This window comes from Mauremys reevesii, linkage group 3 (assembly GCF_016161935.1).
Source record: "Mauremys reevesii isolate NIE-2019 linkage group 3, ASM1616193v1, whole genome shotgun sequence".
In the NCBI taxonomy this organism is placed as follows: Eukaryota; Metazoa; Chordata; order Testudines; family Geoemydidae; genus Mauremys; species Mauremys reevesii.
In genome coordinates, this window is record NC_052625.1 from 93390745 (window position 1) to 93406567 (window position 15823).

The 15823-nt window shown below is 41.3% G+C and overlaps 1 protein-coding gene across 6 annotated transcripts in view; it reads right to left on the reverse strand.

Moving 5' to 3' along the window:
* LOC120400663 (palmitoyltransferase ZDHHC14) overlaps positions 1-15572 on the reverse strand; it is a 326414-nt gene extending 310842 nt beyond the window's left edge. For 3 of the 6 annotated variants that reach the window (XM_039529551.1, XM_039529549.1, XM_039529550.1), the window contains exon 1: positions 13471-15444. In XM_039529551.1, coding sequence (XP_039385485.1) covers positions 13471-13721 — 251 coding nt within the window. In that variant the 5' untranslated portion in view covers positions 13722-15444. Of the gene's footprint in view, positions 1-13470 lie in introns of all 6 variants that reach the window. The other 3 variants (XM_039529552.1, XM_039529553.1, XM_039529554.1) reach the window with 3 other exon arrangements.
* Between the last annotated feature and the right edge of the window lie 251 nt (positions 15573-15823).

Genomic DNA, 15823 nt, shown 5'->3' on the forward strand with positions numbered 1-15823 from the left:
GTAAACAGTGGAATCATTTTGTTTGCTTGAAAAAAGAGTGGACTATTGATCAAGAGGACCATGATGTTTAATGTGTATTCAAAACTCCTGAACAGCAGTAAACAATTTTTCAACTGACTAACTTGATAAAATGGTAGTGTAGCTCCAAGTAGATGTGTTCCCCACTCCTGAATGGTTAAAAGAATTAGCTCATCTACCATGTTTTAAATTAATTACAAAAAATACACTAACGCAATATTTTGCTTAAGAATTTAAACCACACAATTCACAAGTTGCAGCTATTGTGAAAATCAACTTCTCTACGGCCAAACTTTTCTGAGTTTAAATTCTCAGTGTTGCATTAGAGTTGTACTTTGCATCAAACTTTTTTTTTAAATTAAGAAAAAAGAATGACTGCATACAGTAAATATACTAACAGCACTTAGTACAATGTGAGATTTAAATTGGGGGGAAAGTAAGACAAAAAAGCAGCTGTGATCTCATTAGTTGAGCTCATTATGCAAGATCTCATTAGCTACTGTGACACAATAATGTGCATCAACATTACAGTCACTAATCAAAAAGAAAAGGAGCAGGGACATGGAAGCTAAATCACTGTTATATTACAGCAAACCAATCTCATAATTAAAACTTCAGAAAATAATTCAGTAAGTACTGTAATTCCATAGTTTCCCAAAGCTATGGGACTGATTTTGAGAAATGCCTAGTACTAGGGTAACCAGACAGCAAGTGTGAAAAATCAGGACAGGGGCTGCAGGGTAATAGGTGCCTATATAAGACAAAGCCCTGAATATCAGGACTGTCCCCATAAAATCGGGACATCTGGTCATCCTACCTAGTACCCACACACCACCAATGGGAGTTTCAGGTGGTTCACAACTTTTTAGAATCAGGCCAAAGGCTAAATTAGAGAGGCAGTAACCTATAAACAAGTTAAAAAAATGCAACCAGCTTACGTTACAAAGCCGGATTTTAGCTTCCTCCCACAACTTTGCCTTGAAAAAGGGTTTGGTCTAAAAAGCTGCGCATTCATTTTGCAGCGTTGGTGCAAAATGTAAAAAGAAAAAAGTGTGCCGAAACTTTTGTTATGGTTAATTATGTGTCTCATCCTGCTCCCATGAGTGTCAATAGGACTTTTGCCCCAACTTCAGTGACAGAACATCGTGCATTGTATGCGTGCACAAGCATCTTTTTATTGTCTGGCTGCAACTCAGAAAGATTATAAGTATTTCTATAGCTGCCAATTAATATTGTTTCTTTAAAGTAAGAGTTATCAGATTAAAAATCAAACATTTCCATATCTGTTACACTAAAACGACCTTAGGTTATTACCCTTTAAAAATAATCTAATGCATTTTTCTATCACTGCTCTGCATGTCACGCAGCTTGGACAAATGCAATAGATTTTCAGTTTAATTTTTGTTGCTCATACAATAGTTCAAGTTTCAATGTTTGGATTGCAAGTATTCAAATCTAAAAAATAACTTTTCACATGAAGTTTCCAAACATTAGTATTATGTTTTGCAAGTTTTTATTTTGTTTTATAAATACATGACCCAAGGCCTAAACTACTAGAGAACTTTTTTTTTAGTTTTTTTTTGGGGGGGGAGGCAGACTACTTGCCTGAAGTGCCCAACTAAAAGCTCAACTTCTTTCCTCTGTTTCTGTAGAGCTAGAAATTCACTTTTTTAAAACTACATCAACACAACTCAGGAATAAGGTTGTTACAGAGAGTACAAAGCATCGTTTTTGTCTAGGTCCTATGTAAACTAATTTCCTTCTCTAACTAATTTCATGTAAACTAATTTCATAGTGAAGGAGATTTAAAACAAATATAGAGGAGTTATTTGAAGCAGAAAAAAACCCAAGCATGCTTAATAATAAAGAAACAATTTATATGAAGAATGAAAACCTCAAATCTTTGACTGGTGAATTAAGAACACCATTTCACCAGGCAGACACTTCGAATCCAAAACTTTACGATTATCGTGTCTGCATTTCTTTGAAGGTGCACAAAACCACTACCGATAAAGACTATCCAGAGTTACAGTCATAAAATTTTTGCAAGGGATATTAAATCTCATGCTTCAGGGCTCAAGACGATCTCTAAATTACCAGGGATCAGGATGGGACCTGATGTGGGAGACAGATTATCTCTCATCTGCCTACTGCAGGTTTCTTACTCTTTCCTCTGAAGCATCTGTTTCTGACAGTCGCCAGCACTGGGATACTGGACTAGATGGACTCAGGTCTGACCCAGTATGGCAATTCCCATGTTTTCCAGTCATGCTGATACCTTACTGAGTATCCATTCCTTCAAATTTACTATTGGGAATAAAGCTTACAATTGTGAGCAGCTGAGGTAGTTAATGTTTGTACATAGACAGAGACCCATAACTTTTAGAATTTTTATTAGAAAAGTGAGTTACTAGACTATAGTAGACATTTTGAATGCTGCATATAGTTTTGGAGAACCAATGGTTCCACACTGAGATTTTATTGTCCGGGACTTAATTTTAATTTTGTTCATCTTATGCACAAAATACATCACCCCTCCCCCCCCACACACACACGGTAATTTATTTCGGCAATAAGAAGTTTCATTTATTCCCTGAAACCATAAGAGTGATCCAAAAAAACTGCAGTTGTACATTTCTCTCTCTAGCATCCATGTGCCAATGGTTACTTATGCAGCAGAGAAAACTCAGATCTGGTGTCTCCAGTTAACTATTTCAGACAAACATTTGGTCAGAATAATTCAGTCTCTTCACCAGAAAGGAGACATTTTTCATGACAGAAGCCATCTAGATTCCCATTAAAATGGACAGACATAGAACAAAGACCTGAAAAAGAGAGGGATGGCTCTAAGCAAAAAGAGACTGCCGAGTACATTTTCACATTTTACTCTGAATATTTTTGTACACAAGTTGCCCAGGGCAAACACAGATTTCTCTCTCAAGGTTCTTAAATAGGTGCCCATCACCACAGTATCTGATGTTGTCACACCCATGCATCAACTCCCAGCAATACAGAGCTAGGATTTTTTCCCCTAAAGAATTTTTTTTTATTTAAAAAAAAAAAAAGCCTTATATCCATTATATTAAAGTTGGGGAGAGGAGGAGGCTGAAAAACACAAATGCAGCTATAGGAGGGAAAACAGGAACAGAGGCTAAAGCTAGGAGGATGATTTAAATTTGCACCCCTCCAACTAACAACCTATTTACTCTTTTACACTAATTTGGGGACTACCATATGAATGTAGCCCATTTTAACAAACATTAGAATGAGAACTGTTCAATATTCCCAATTTTATAGAAATGGAGTTAAAAGCAAACATGGTTCTGGGGAAAACAGGAGGAAGAAGATGAGACCCAGAAGTCCAGGCAATCTTCTTTTCCTCTTATCTTTCTATTAGGAAATATTTCCCATGTCTGTACTGAATAATCACCAACACCCACCTTGTTTCTTAAAAGTGACATTGACAAAGTAATTGTTCATGTTCAAGTCACAAATTCCATGCCAGACTGCATGAGTAGGCTACTTGTGAACTTTTAGGGTAAATTAAGATATTTGGCCTTATATCTCATAATGCACCCAAGAAATGACCCAAAAGCTTATGAGCGTACATCTAGTCAGCAAAGTGCTGTCTATATTTTAAAGAAGGGGCTAGAACAAAAAAAAGTTCCATTTAGCCCATAATAATCTCTAGGATGCACGCTTTCAGAAATGAAGGGAACAAATGTATTCATTTACCCACTCTCTCATAATCAAGGAAAGAGGAAAGTCCCCCAAAAAGAAAACTTACATTAAGTACATTTACTGCCTCAAAAATATACAGAACTCATTGATAGTTACCATTTTTCAACTTGAATAATCTGAAGTGGGGATGGTAAAGAAGATGAAGACATTGTTGGGTATGTCAGTAGATGGGTATCATCCACAAGGAAAATATCTAATACGTGTTGCAATCTGGCATAGTCTAAGTACAGAAAGTGTAGTTCAGAAAGGTTTTGTTTTGTTTTTTAAATAAATCCCAGGGATAAGTTCTCTCCGACATGGATGCTTTAAGCAGAATGTAGAAAAGTGAATTCCATCACAGGCAGGGATATTACTTTTACTCTACCTTCAGTTTGATGGAAGAAGTTTAACAAGGAGTTCTGAGCGCCCCTCCAGTACCATCATAGCATTTGATTATGTTGCTATGCATTATTAATGCAGTGCTGGAATTATTATTTACACAGGGTATTTCCATGACATTAATTTAACTATTAACTCCTTTATTAAAACCATTTGGCCTTTGGAATTTATACAATTGCTCTAAAAATGCCTAAATATTTAGCAATTTACTACATCCAACAACAAAAACACATTTATAAGCATATGATCAAGATACTTACAAACAGGCTAAACCCAGGGGTGCTTAGAACCATATAGGTTGGCTCCAAGGTGGTCAGGCAGGTATTAGCAATGAATGTTTGAAGAGTTTACTTTTTTATATCCTTTAACAAAGAAGTGATGTCACTGCCAATTACTGACTTTAGCTAAAAACTGATTTGGAGAAAATTCACCCTTATTTCCAGTCTTAATCCAGATAAGATTTACAATCTCCTTTCTTCCCAAGGCCTTTCCTCCCTATCTCCTCACTCCACCTTGCTTACCAGCACAACAGTAGGAAGGATTGTGCTTGTTCCTTTTAAGCCAGTTTCTGTGTCTTTTTACTACAGCACTTCATTTTATTAGTTACTTTTTGAACCATCCTTCCCCACACTACAAATAATAAGTAATACTAATTATTATTCTCACTACCTTCTTTTATTTGCTGATTGGGGCCTTTTCCTTACTAGCCACAAGCTATAAAACAAATATATTGTTATCCTAAGCTAATTCTTCTACATTCATAATTACCCCTACAAGCAGCTATTACATTTCACATGGGTCAGTGAAATAATTTCTTCAATTTGTGTATCCTAATGCTTACTCTAAAATACCTGTTGGTACCTTTAGGATGAGAAGTGCTATATTCAGTATGTTATTACCAGCCTTAACAATTAAACTCAGCACAGGTAACATTTGCTGAATAAGATGTGCTTTAGTGATTTTGACACAGTCATTAATACTAAGATTGATGTAATTGATAATATTACTGCTGCACCATTGCTCCTGTGGGATGGGGGAAGGGACATCTGATTTTGTCATGTTATTTAAAAATAATTCTTCATATTTCCATCAGTGGGAGTTCCAGTTAACAGTTCAGAACTATGAAATGCATCACTGAAAGAATCATATTGTAATATTATATTAGCCACATCAGGTTGTTGGCGTATTCCATAGAGGGATAAGAATATATGTTTTAAACACTTATTTGACTGCTCCTACAAATATTTGACATCTTTTTCCTAACACTTGATTTTTGACCATATTGTCACTTTAATATCTTTAGATCATGTATTTGGAGAAGACAAGAAGCAGTTGTTTAAATTCCAGAAAAGGAGAGAATGCACATTGCTGCCGCAATAGATTAGTCAAAGTAGCCTGTACACTATGATACTCTTCCAATAAAAGCGGCAAAGATTTCTGTGGCACCTTATAGACTAATAAACGTATTGGAGCATGAACTTTCGTGGGTGAATACTCACCCACGAAAGCTCATGCTCCAATACGTTTGTTAGTCTATAACAGGGGTCCCCCAATGCGGTGCCTCTAAATGCGCCCGCGTCCTGGCCATTGGCTGAGCAGCCGCCGAAATTCAGTGGCATTTCGGCGGTGATGCCTCTGGATGACGCTGCTTGCCGCCGACAAGCGGCGCCATCCAGAGGTGTCACCGCCGAATTTCAGCGGCATTTCGGCAGATGCTCGACGGCCGCCACAGCCTTTCGTCTGGCATCTGCCAGACGAAAAAGGTTGGGGACCATTGGTCTATAAGGTGTCACAGAACTCTTTGCTGCTTTTACAGATCCAGACTAACACAGCTATCCCTCTGATACCTTCCAATAAAGTAATCATTTAAGGTTATTCTAACCCTTGATGTGTTTTCCATCTTCAATTAAATAAACGTATGTATAATAGAGGTAGTTTTATAGTCAATTTGTGATTTGAAGCTAACACTGCTAACTAGATCAATTAAACTTTAATTTTTATGAATTTTTCAGTGCACCTCCCTTAAAAAAATCTGGAATTTATATCAATCAACACTAGAAGTGTGCTAAAACACCAATAAAAAGACAAAGGCACAGATTTGTAAAGGTAGCTAGGCATTGCTTTTCTCAGTGACGCAAGGCCTACATGACACAAGCTCCTAAGTCTCAGTTTCAAAAGTAATTTAGGAGCCTCAAAGGCAAGATGGGTGAGGTAATACCTTTGATTGGACCAACTGAAGTTGGTGAGACACAAAATTTCAAGCTACACAGAGCTCTTCATGTCTTCTTAAGAGCCTAAGTCATTTCTGAAAATGAAACTTAGGGTCTCTCTGTTCTGAGGCGTCCAGGCAGGCACTTTCTTCCAGGACCACAAAAAATGGGTTGGGGATGTGCAGAGATGATGTGGTGATCCCGCCGGACGACCTACGCTACCCTGCCTACCTGGCTCATGAAGCCCTATACAGGCGCCTTGGACACTGAAAAAGGACAAAACACTACCGGCTGAGCAAGTGCAGAATGGTGGTGGTGTGTTCGGACGTCCTCAAGGAGATGGCGGACCTTTACTGACTCGGCTCGACATCAGCGAAAAGAATATCTCATTCTCTTATGCAAAAGTAAAAGTCTACCAGCATAATAGTGGTAAGTACACTAATTTCACCTACTTACTGCACTTCCTCACTGACATCACGGCGTCACAGGCGCACACAGAGAGAGCGGATGTTGAAGGATAAGCCTGCACAGACCAGGACCCCCACGCTGCCATGCTATGAGGCGCGTGGTCCCCCTCTACCTGAGGATGGCATGGCGGCCCAAGCACCTCTCAAGAAAAACCTGCTTGAGGCTTTTCCAGCTCTCTCTCTTTTGAGCTTTTGAAATATCCCCAGAGGACTATTGCCCATTGCTGTTTTGTGTAGACCTGCTGTTGTTTTATTTTTAAATTTAAATATATTATATTTTTTTTTTTATTTATATAAATGTTTAAAAAATAAAAATAAATGTTTTGTGTTTGTAGCACTTACCTTGATCCTTCCCTGATTCCTGAGATGGCTGGCTGTCAGGAGGAAGGGGGGGGGGGTTCGGTCGCCTGCGCGCTCCTCTCTAAAGACCTTCTTCCTTCCCCCGGGCGAACAGGGAGGGGGTACTGTCTGCACACTATTCCGTCTCCTCGGAGTCCACCACCACTGGTGGGGCACTGGGTGGCAGACCCAATGGCATGCAGTGCCAGTGCCTCGAAAGCGGCATGTCTGGGGCTGGGGGAGCCGCCCGCCCGCTTTCTGCTTTTTTGATACCCTTGTCTTGGTCCTTTCACTTTCACGCAGCACTGCATCGCATCGCTGCTGTATCTTTCTTCTTTCATGCTTTAGAGACCTTCGAAGGAGATCCTGGACTTCCGGTCAGTCCATGCTGGGGGACCTCTTTCTAGTCTGGGATTAAAAAAAATTCGGGTCATTTTCCTGTGGCTGGCCAGAGAATCAAGCTCAGGACTGCTGTCAGGCGGCCAACAGAGTGGTGCACTGTGGGACTAGTAGACCAGGCCTTAGGCTCTGCAAAGGTTAATATTTTGTCCTATATTACAGCTAGTATGCTAATGTATCTAATCAAATAGGCATAAAACTACTACATTTTTGTGCATGGACTGCCTGGGAATTAAAAATGTAAGCAAGTTATTCATCTTAAAAAAAAAAAAGGAGAGATAGAGAAGGCTAAAGTTATCAGATAATCCTATATCAAGTCACTGATTGCTACGCTATCTCCCTGAATAGCATAAAACATCATTGTCACAAAACTAAAGCAATGGTTGATTACACATTGAAATCACGTAGCTTGCTAACACGAGTGTTGATTCGTCAAGGCTTTGCTGCAGTATGTGGCAAAGTCATATCGCTTCAGTATAGTGTGTTTACTACGACTTCCACTGTACGATCTCTAAATTCTATACAAAAAGGCATAAATCAGGAAAAGTTCTCTAATCACCGTGGTGCTCAGAGTAAGAAGGCACAGAACAGGTCACCAACTGCTACTATACCAATTAGGAGACGGGCTTGTCAACACATACAAGTTGCATCCATTTAAGTGAAAATTTGTGTTTTATATCAAACTAGTTAAACCAGTACAACCCATGTGGACACACAAAATCAACTTATAACCGTTTTCCAAATTGAAGTGTGCCCACAATGACATATAAACTGGTTTAATTAGATTGATACAAACACTATATTTTAGCTCAAATTACATTTGTTGAACATGTTTAGACAAGGCTTAACGTGCGCATAAGTTTAAAACAAAGATGCTGTTTGCTAATGTGATGGAGGTTGAATTGCATATCCTACTCTCCTGCGACTGAACAAGTGCATGTACAAAGTTGATATGTTTATTCTTCCCTGGATGTGTACATGTAATTAATTCAAGCCAACAGGTGTTAAACTGCACTAATAAGTTGCAATGATACACCAATTTAGTTAGAGATGTGCAACCCCTTTTACTGCATCAGCAAGACAGCATAGGAAAGTTTGCATTAATGTTGCTCAGGTTTTATCTATTCTGAGAATAGGCTACTTCATTTTCCAGGACTGTCAAGCCAATACCTTTACATGAGCACTGATTAATTTTACAAATACATATAGATGTAGTAGAGCAAAGGGGAAAATAAAGCGTGCAAAGTCCATTTATCAGAAAGAATGAGTAAGCATAGGAAAGACTGGAGGCTCAGGAACCAACCACTTGAATCAATACCTGCATAAGGTTTTACAGCGAAATAAAAAGAACAAGCAATTCTGGGTGCCCACCTTGCCACTTGAAGATATTGAGCACCATCTTCTGAAAACCAGACACCTTTAAAGTGTCAAGCTCTGCACCCAATATCACTTGTCTCTTGTCATTTTTGAAAGTCTGGGCCAACATTCTTTGGGCCCCAAAGAATTTACAAACTAGGAGCAGTTTTCAAGATTGGGGCCCATGCAGGCAAATCCTTCAACCTGCATGAATCTCCTGAAAACAATAGGAATTTGCATGGACACAAACATCTATCTGCATACAACCACTTCCAGGATTGGGACCCAAGGTTGCACACAGTATCATGTTCTAGCCAAAAGAGAAGGGCAGGGAAAAGGCAGCTTACATAAGACCACCACATGTCTACTTCAGTTTGTTATGTGTGCTCCTTGAGGTTTTTTAGTTTGTGGTTTTCTGTAAGTATTTTAGTTGCTTAAAAATTAAATCTGTTTACAATTTGTGTGTGCATACATTTGGGCCTATTGAAGAGAGGAAAGTGAAATGAGGGAAAGAAGAGACGTCATTGGAGCAAAACAGCGATGGAAGTGAATAAGAGATGAAAACAGGATGCAAGGGCAAATGAGAGAGGGAAAAGCATGACAGGGAAGCAGGTCAGAAAGATAGTTGGACAGCAATGAAAGCAAACTATAACAGTCAAGATGAAAAAAAATTGTTTTAGAGAATGTCAGAAAATATATTGCGCTTTTGGAAAGGGAGCAAAAGAGAATCATTGGAAAGAAAGCCTGTTCCAGATAATGGGGGTAGTATGTACAAAATGAGGAGGAAAGAAAAAGGAATCGGATACCATGGCACATGAAAAGGAACGTATGAAGTCAAGGGGATGAGGGACAAATATCCACATTAAAGTGATATAGGTTCCCAGAAATAAGCTACCAAAACTACAAAAAACCTCTTCTCCCCCTCACCCACCCCCGTTTCCCTTCAACTGGGGTATAGCAGTTGAACAATTTAAACAATTAGCCCCAATCTTTCAGTTTGAGAGCAAAGTTATCTTCCTTCTTCCTGTAGCAAAAAGAAAAAGCAATTTTAAGACTGGCAAGTAATAGTTCCCTTCCTAAACTTTGTTCAGATGCATGTACCCAACTCTGTATACAATTCCTATTAACACTACTATGATTCATGCACACAGAAGGGATAATATAAATCCTGTTCCTAAACTGCTATATTTCCATCGGCATAACCTGTTTGTGTATACACACTAAAATTATTAGTGTCTTTGGGAAACTGATTTGGCTAAAGTTATTTTTAGTTTGTGCTCTTAACAATTAATGCTTTTCTCAAGTAACATATAAGCAACAAGTATTTCTTAAAAGGAAAGGATAACCACTTGCAGCAAGTCCAAGCGAGAAAAAATGACCCTCAATTTAGAAACTGTTGTTATTCCAAAACAACACTTTTCAATAGGGATTCACTTTCTAAAATATCCTCTTCCTTGTATAGCCCAAATATCCCACAAATACACCAAGCAATTAGCTACATGAGCTGATATTAAATGACGCTTCAGATGGTCACTGACAATTACACTGCATGCATTTTTTTGCATAAGAACAAAATCCACCACACAATAGTAACATTTATTAGGGAGAACATTTTTGCAGCTCTCCTCTTGAAACAAGTAGTTTCTTAAATTCATGTAACTACATTTTGTTCACAATTTGTTAAGCATTCAATTTGAAGGGGAAAAGAGTGCAAGAATTACTCAGTAACAGTATGTGCACACAGAGATATTATGCAGCCACAAAAGTCATGAAGTTATTTTCTAGTTTCAACATTTCCAGTAGCATTAGCACTTAAATAACTAGATGAAGTTTAGATAATTTTAAATTTAATCTTCAGTGCAGTTTACATGCAGTAACACTCACATAGCACCTGGGCTCAGAGATACAATTTAAATAACTTTACTGGATTTCTAATATCAATTCAGGATCCTGATGAAAAGCTAGCAGCTGGTCCTAACTTAACTGTTTTCAATTGTGCAATCAAGCAGAATATCTCAACACAAAATATTTCCTTGGAGGGTCGAATTGTTTTAAGTGAAAGTTACAACTTCCCCTGTCAAGCCATCATCTATAATTTACTTTAAAGTATTTCAATTTAAAATGTAACAACTTGGACCCTGAACTTCCAAGCTGCTTTTTGTGGGATCGGTATGTGCATGCAAGTCCTACTGAAGTCAGTGAGTATGTCTACACTTCACACTAAGCTCCGGGCTCTGACTCAGGTTTGAGCCCATGTGCTCCCTTCCATCCACACATAAATTAGCCTGACTCAGGTCATCAAGTACTCAGGACCCAGTCCTAGGACCCTGGTACGAGGATGGGTAAACCCAGCTCAAGCCATGGACCTGAGTCCAAAAGGTCTGAGTATGGACATATCAGCATGGCTGAGACACCCAGGACCAGCAACAGCAAGCCCAGGTTTACAATACAGTGTGGACACCCAAGCACGGGCTTAGAAAAAAGGAGTCCACAAGCCGAGTCCCACTGACCCAGGTTCACAATGCAGTATAGACACACTCAGTGAGGCACCACCAAGACTCAAGAATCTGCCCATGTGGGCCTAATTAGCTACATCTAGACTGCCAAAAAAAAAAAAAAAGACACCACACAACAGCAAGCCTCAGAGCTCGGGTCAACTACCACACTCACATTAGAGGGATAAAAACATCAGCATAGACATTCTCACTCAAGCTGGAGCCCGGGGTTTGGGTCTCTCCACCCTCACCAGATAGCAAAGCCTGGGCTCCAGCCCAACTGGGAATGTCTATTCTTAGCCCTATGGTGCAAGCCCTGTGAGCCCGCCTCAGTTGACCCAGGCTCCAGGACTCACTGCCATGGCTTTTTTCCCTGGCAGTCCAGATATATCCACTGACATCTTCAACAAAGTCAGTTACTAGTCAAATTTATTGAAAGGAGACATTCATAATATCTGCTTAAAATATGTTTCCTCTTCCTATGTAATAACTATCACTGGTGGACAGATTACCATCACTGACCATGTTAGCTCAACTAGTCACAGAGGTTCAACAAGTGTCACAGAGTCTACAATAAGATTTACAGAAAGCAGTTCCCTCTGGAAAGCAGTATCTTCAATGTATTCCAGGTGACATATTTAAAAATAAACAAAAACTTTCAGAGTTCTGATTGCCTGCTGAACTTATCTTCCTAAATGCTACCAATAAATTAGGATTTCTGCATTTAGCTGGTCCAATTCAGAGACTATTAATGCCACTACTTAGCTTCCTGAAGACGGTAAGCATCAATATGCACCGTATGACTGGACCACTTTACAAGCTTTAGAATATGATTTTTAGAAACAACAGCTAAGTTTACATACAAGGAAATGGTTCTTATAGAGCTAGAAGGCCAGAAGCCTGTGCCCATTTCTGGAAGAGATTTGTTACCACAGACTAAAAATTCATCTACACACAGTTTTTGCACCAATATTGGTTTGAAACTAGTACAACTAAGCAGCACAACTCCCAGGTGTGTAATTAAAATCAGTATAACTTATAATGATGTAGCTTATTCCTAGAAATGTAGAAAAATAAGTTATACTGATATAACTGTGTTCACTTTAAGGGGGTTATACTGATTTAATTATTCCAGTAAGAAAAGAATCACATCCCTAATTGAAATAGTAAAATTGGTATAAAAAGTGTGTGTAGACCAGGCCAAGTGTGCAATTCTCCACTGGTCCTGCATCTTGCACAGTCAATTTCACCACTGCAAACAGTAGAAAATTTAGTACCTTCTGATTTGATATTTCGCATGTTGCCCTGCATATAGCATACACATTACATCATTGCAATGGAGAATTAGGCTCTAAAAACTGATGTGAAGGCAGTTATCAAAAATCTTAGTAAAACAAGATATTGTAAATCACAGATGGAGCTCCCTCAGACACTGACACAGAAGAAGAAAATGTAACCAGCTAGATGTTGATAGAATGCTGAACAACATCTGAAATTGTCACTGAAACATAGGTGGCTCTACATACACAAACATCATTTGGACCTTTTAAACACAGAGGACAGATAGTCTAACACTTATTACAGCTAACTTCACAAGAGTTAAAAAAAAGTAATCCTAAATAGTCCAGTGAAAGGAAGGTTACCTTTCTGTGCTCAACTCTGAGAAGGTGGATGGCATTTTTGCATCTGTCAATTCTGATTCTTGAGAAATTAACAGATAGACAAGCACCTACATCAGCTCCTCCACATCCTAACTCCTGCTATTATGCATTCTTATTACCATATACAAAAACACCAGAATAATTACGTTATGAAAGCAACTACTGTACAACATTGATTATCTAACCCCAGTTAGCAAGAACGTTCTTTAACAAAAACAGGGTTGTGTCCTTTATGTCTATCACATTGAATTTTCTATCAATTATACAAACCTATATCATCTCAATTCATTCAAATGTCCTCAGTGACACCTGGATGAATTCAACTGTACTGTATCTAGTTTTCTTCAGGAAATTTAATACATGCAGTAAGAGGGTAGGAGGGAACAAAGGCTTTAACATCACTTACTCAAATGCAAAGAAGAGTCCACTGGTGACCAAGATGAGAACCAGAGTCAGGTAGAAGACTCCAGTCTGCCGGGCCATCATGATCCTTCCATTGCAAAAGAATTTGTTTCTTCCAGGGAAAACCTCCCATTTTCTCTTGGGAGCTGCTTTCTTTTTCTTATGGGGAGACTCCATGGGAGATGAGCTGCTGTGTGTGCTGATCTGACTGTATTCACAGTCTTTCATGGGCCCACTACCACCTCCAGGAGTCATCAAGGGAGTGTAATGAGGGAAACACCCCCAAAACAAAGATATTCTGACAAGATAATCCTCCCCACTAGCCTCAATTTAAAAAAAAAAAAAAAGGCAAGTTTGTTACCAGAATGGTAGTAAATGTATCACACAAGCCCTGATTAACTCTTGAGAAGCCAAGGCTGTCATACTATAAATGCTTGGGAGGTATTCCTTCCCTCCCCACCAAAATTACCAACTGATTTAAAATAGTCTTTTATGGTTATAAGAGCAATTTATCACAAAACAAGAACCAGAAAAGAATTACAAAATAGACTGGTTGTCCACAAAACTTAAAAAGTGTTCATCTTTAATGGAGTGGTGGTTCTTTCCTCAAAAGAGCACACCCTCAGATTTCTCTGGGAATCAACATTTTGGGTAAAAAGAGGTTCACCAGTTGAGTCTCTACCATTCAGAGAGATTTGTTATAATACTCCTTCAGGCAGCAGGTTTTACCACAAAAAGAAAAATGTATATTCCTAAGAGAAAATCCTCCCCTTCTCCTCAAAGAGACAGCACACAAGGCAAGCACACACAAACCCAGCTGCAACTCCAGCTTTGGAGAAACACACTGTAGAGGGATTTCTTCCGCCTGATTCAATGCAAAGTGGCTGCTTTGCTGCTGTTTCTTCTTGTTCGTCTGGGGAGGTGAATTTTTATCGTTGATCTGAGGAAGTGAATGTTTATTATTTTCTATTTCCCCCCCTCCATAAAACTAAAAAATGTTCGAGCAGAGAGAAAGCAGAGTCAGTGCCTGTCCTTGGCAGAAATGGACACCGTTGAAGCCAGTCTTCATCCTTTTCATACACGCATAAAAAGAGAAATTTCTCCTCCTCCTCACCCCTCGTTTTGGGCAGTGGGCGGTGTCAGCGTCTGGAGGTGTGTGGGTGGCGGTTGTCAAACCCAAGTCCTTCTAGACAACAGGTACGTACCGTTTCCTCGCCTCGTGCCGTTGCTCGGGCTCGATCCCGCGTGGCGGCCGGTTTTCTGCCACCCCCCAAAAGAGGGCTCACTGCGTGTAGCATGTGTCTCTCCGCCCAGGACTCTTCCGCCCCATCGTCTTCTCCACACGGAGTCTCCTTTCCCCGACACCGCCTCTGAGGCAGAAACGGCTCAGTCAGACGCTGTGGGGACACGGGCTGCTTCCCGCAGCGGGGCTGAGGGGCTGCCGGGTCCCACCCCGCATCCTGACACCTCCGCGCACAGGGGCGGGATCGGGCTCACGCCGCCCAGCGAACGACGCCCCGCAGCTGCCGCGGCTCCTTGCCAAGCCCAGGTGAGAGGAGCCCTGCGCACGGCGCAGCGCGGGGGCCGCTCCGCTCCCTTCCCCCGGCTCTGCCCTTAGCCGGGCTTGGCCCCGGCAGCCAGACCCAGCAGCGGCAGCAGCCACCTCTTCATCTTCGGCGGGGGGTCACGACGGCTGCCGGTGCCCAGGGGACACCAAACCCCTCCCCAGCCGCGCACGCCCCCCTGGGGCGGAGAGAGGGAGCCCGGCCCCCGCTGCTGCCCTCGAGCCGGGGCAGGGCTCGCCCAGCTGCTCGCTCCTCGCTAGGCACCAGCTGCACCCCCGGGATGGGGCCCTGCGCTCCCCGCCTTAGTCCGGCAGGTCCCGCTGGCTCCGTCTGCGGCCCCCGGCGCGCTCCGTAACACCGACGCCCGGCAGCGTCTCCAGCCAGCCCCAGGCAGCAGCAGCCGCCCCCTCTGCCGGCTGCCAGCCGCAAGGCCCAATCAGCCGCAGAAACCCGAGAGAGGAAGGAGCCCGCCGCCAATGCCCGGCCTGCGCTGAAGGGAAGGGCCCCGGTCCGCTGGGAGCTGTAGTCCCGCCCCCTCCCCTCCGCGCCGCCCGACACGGGGAGGGAAGCGGGGGCGGGGCAGGCAGAAGGACTACAACTCCCAGCATGCCGTGCTGCTCGCTTGTGGCGTGTGGGCGTGAGCCGCCGTGTGTTCTGAAGTGGGTGCTGGGGAGAGAATACAATTACCTCTCCTGGTTTGTAACTTTTATAACAATAAAAGTCTTCTATCCTCCTGAGCCTTAATGGCATCTTCCCACCCAGACATGCCTCCTGTCCCCCCTCTAATCACCA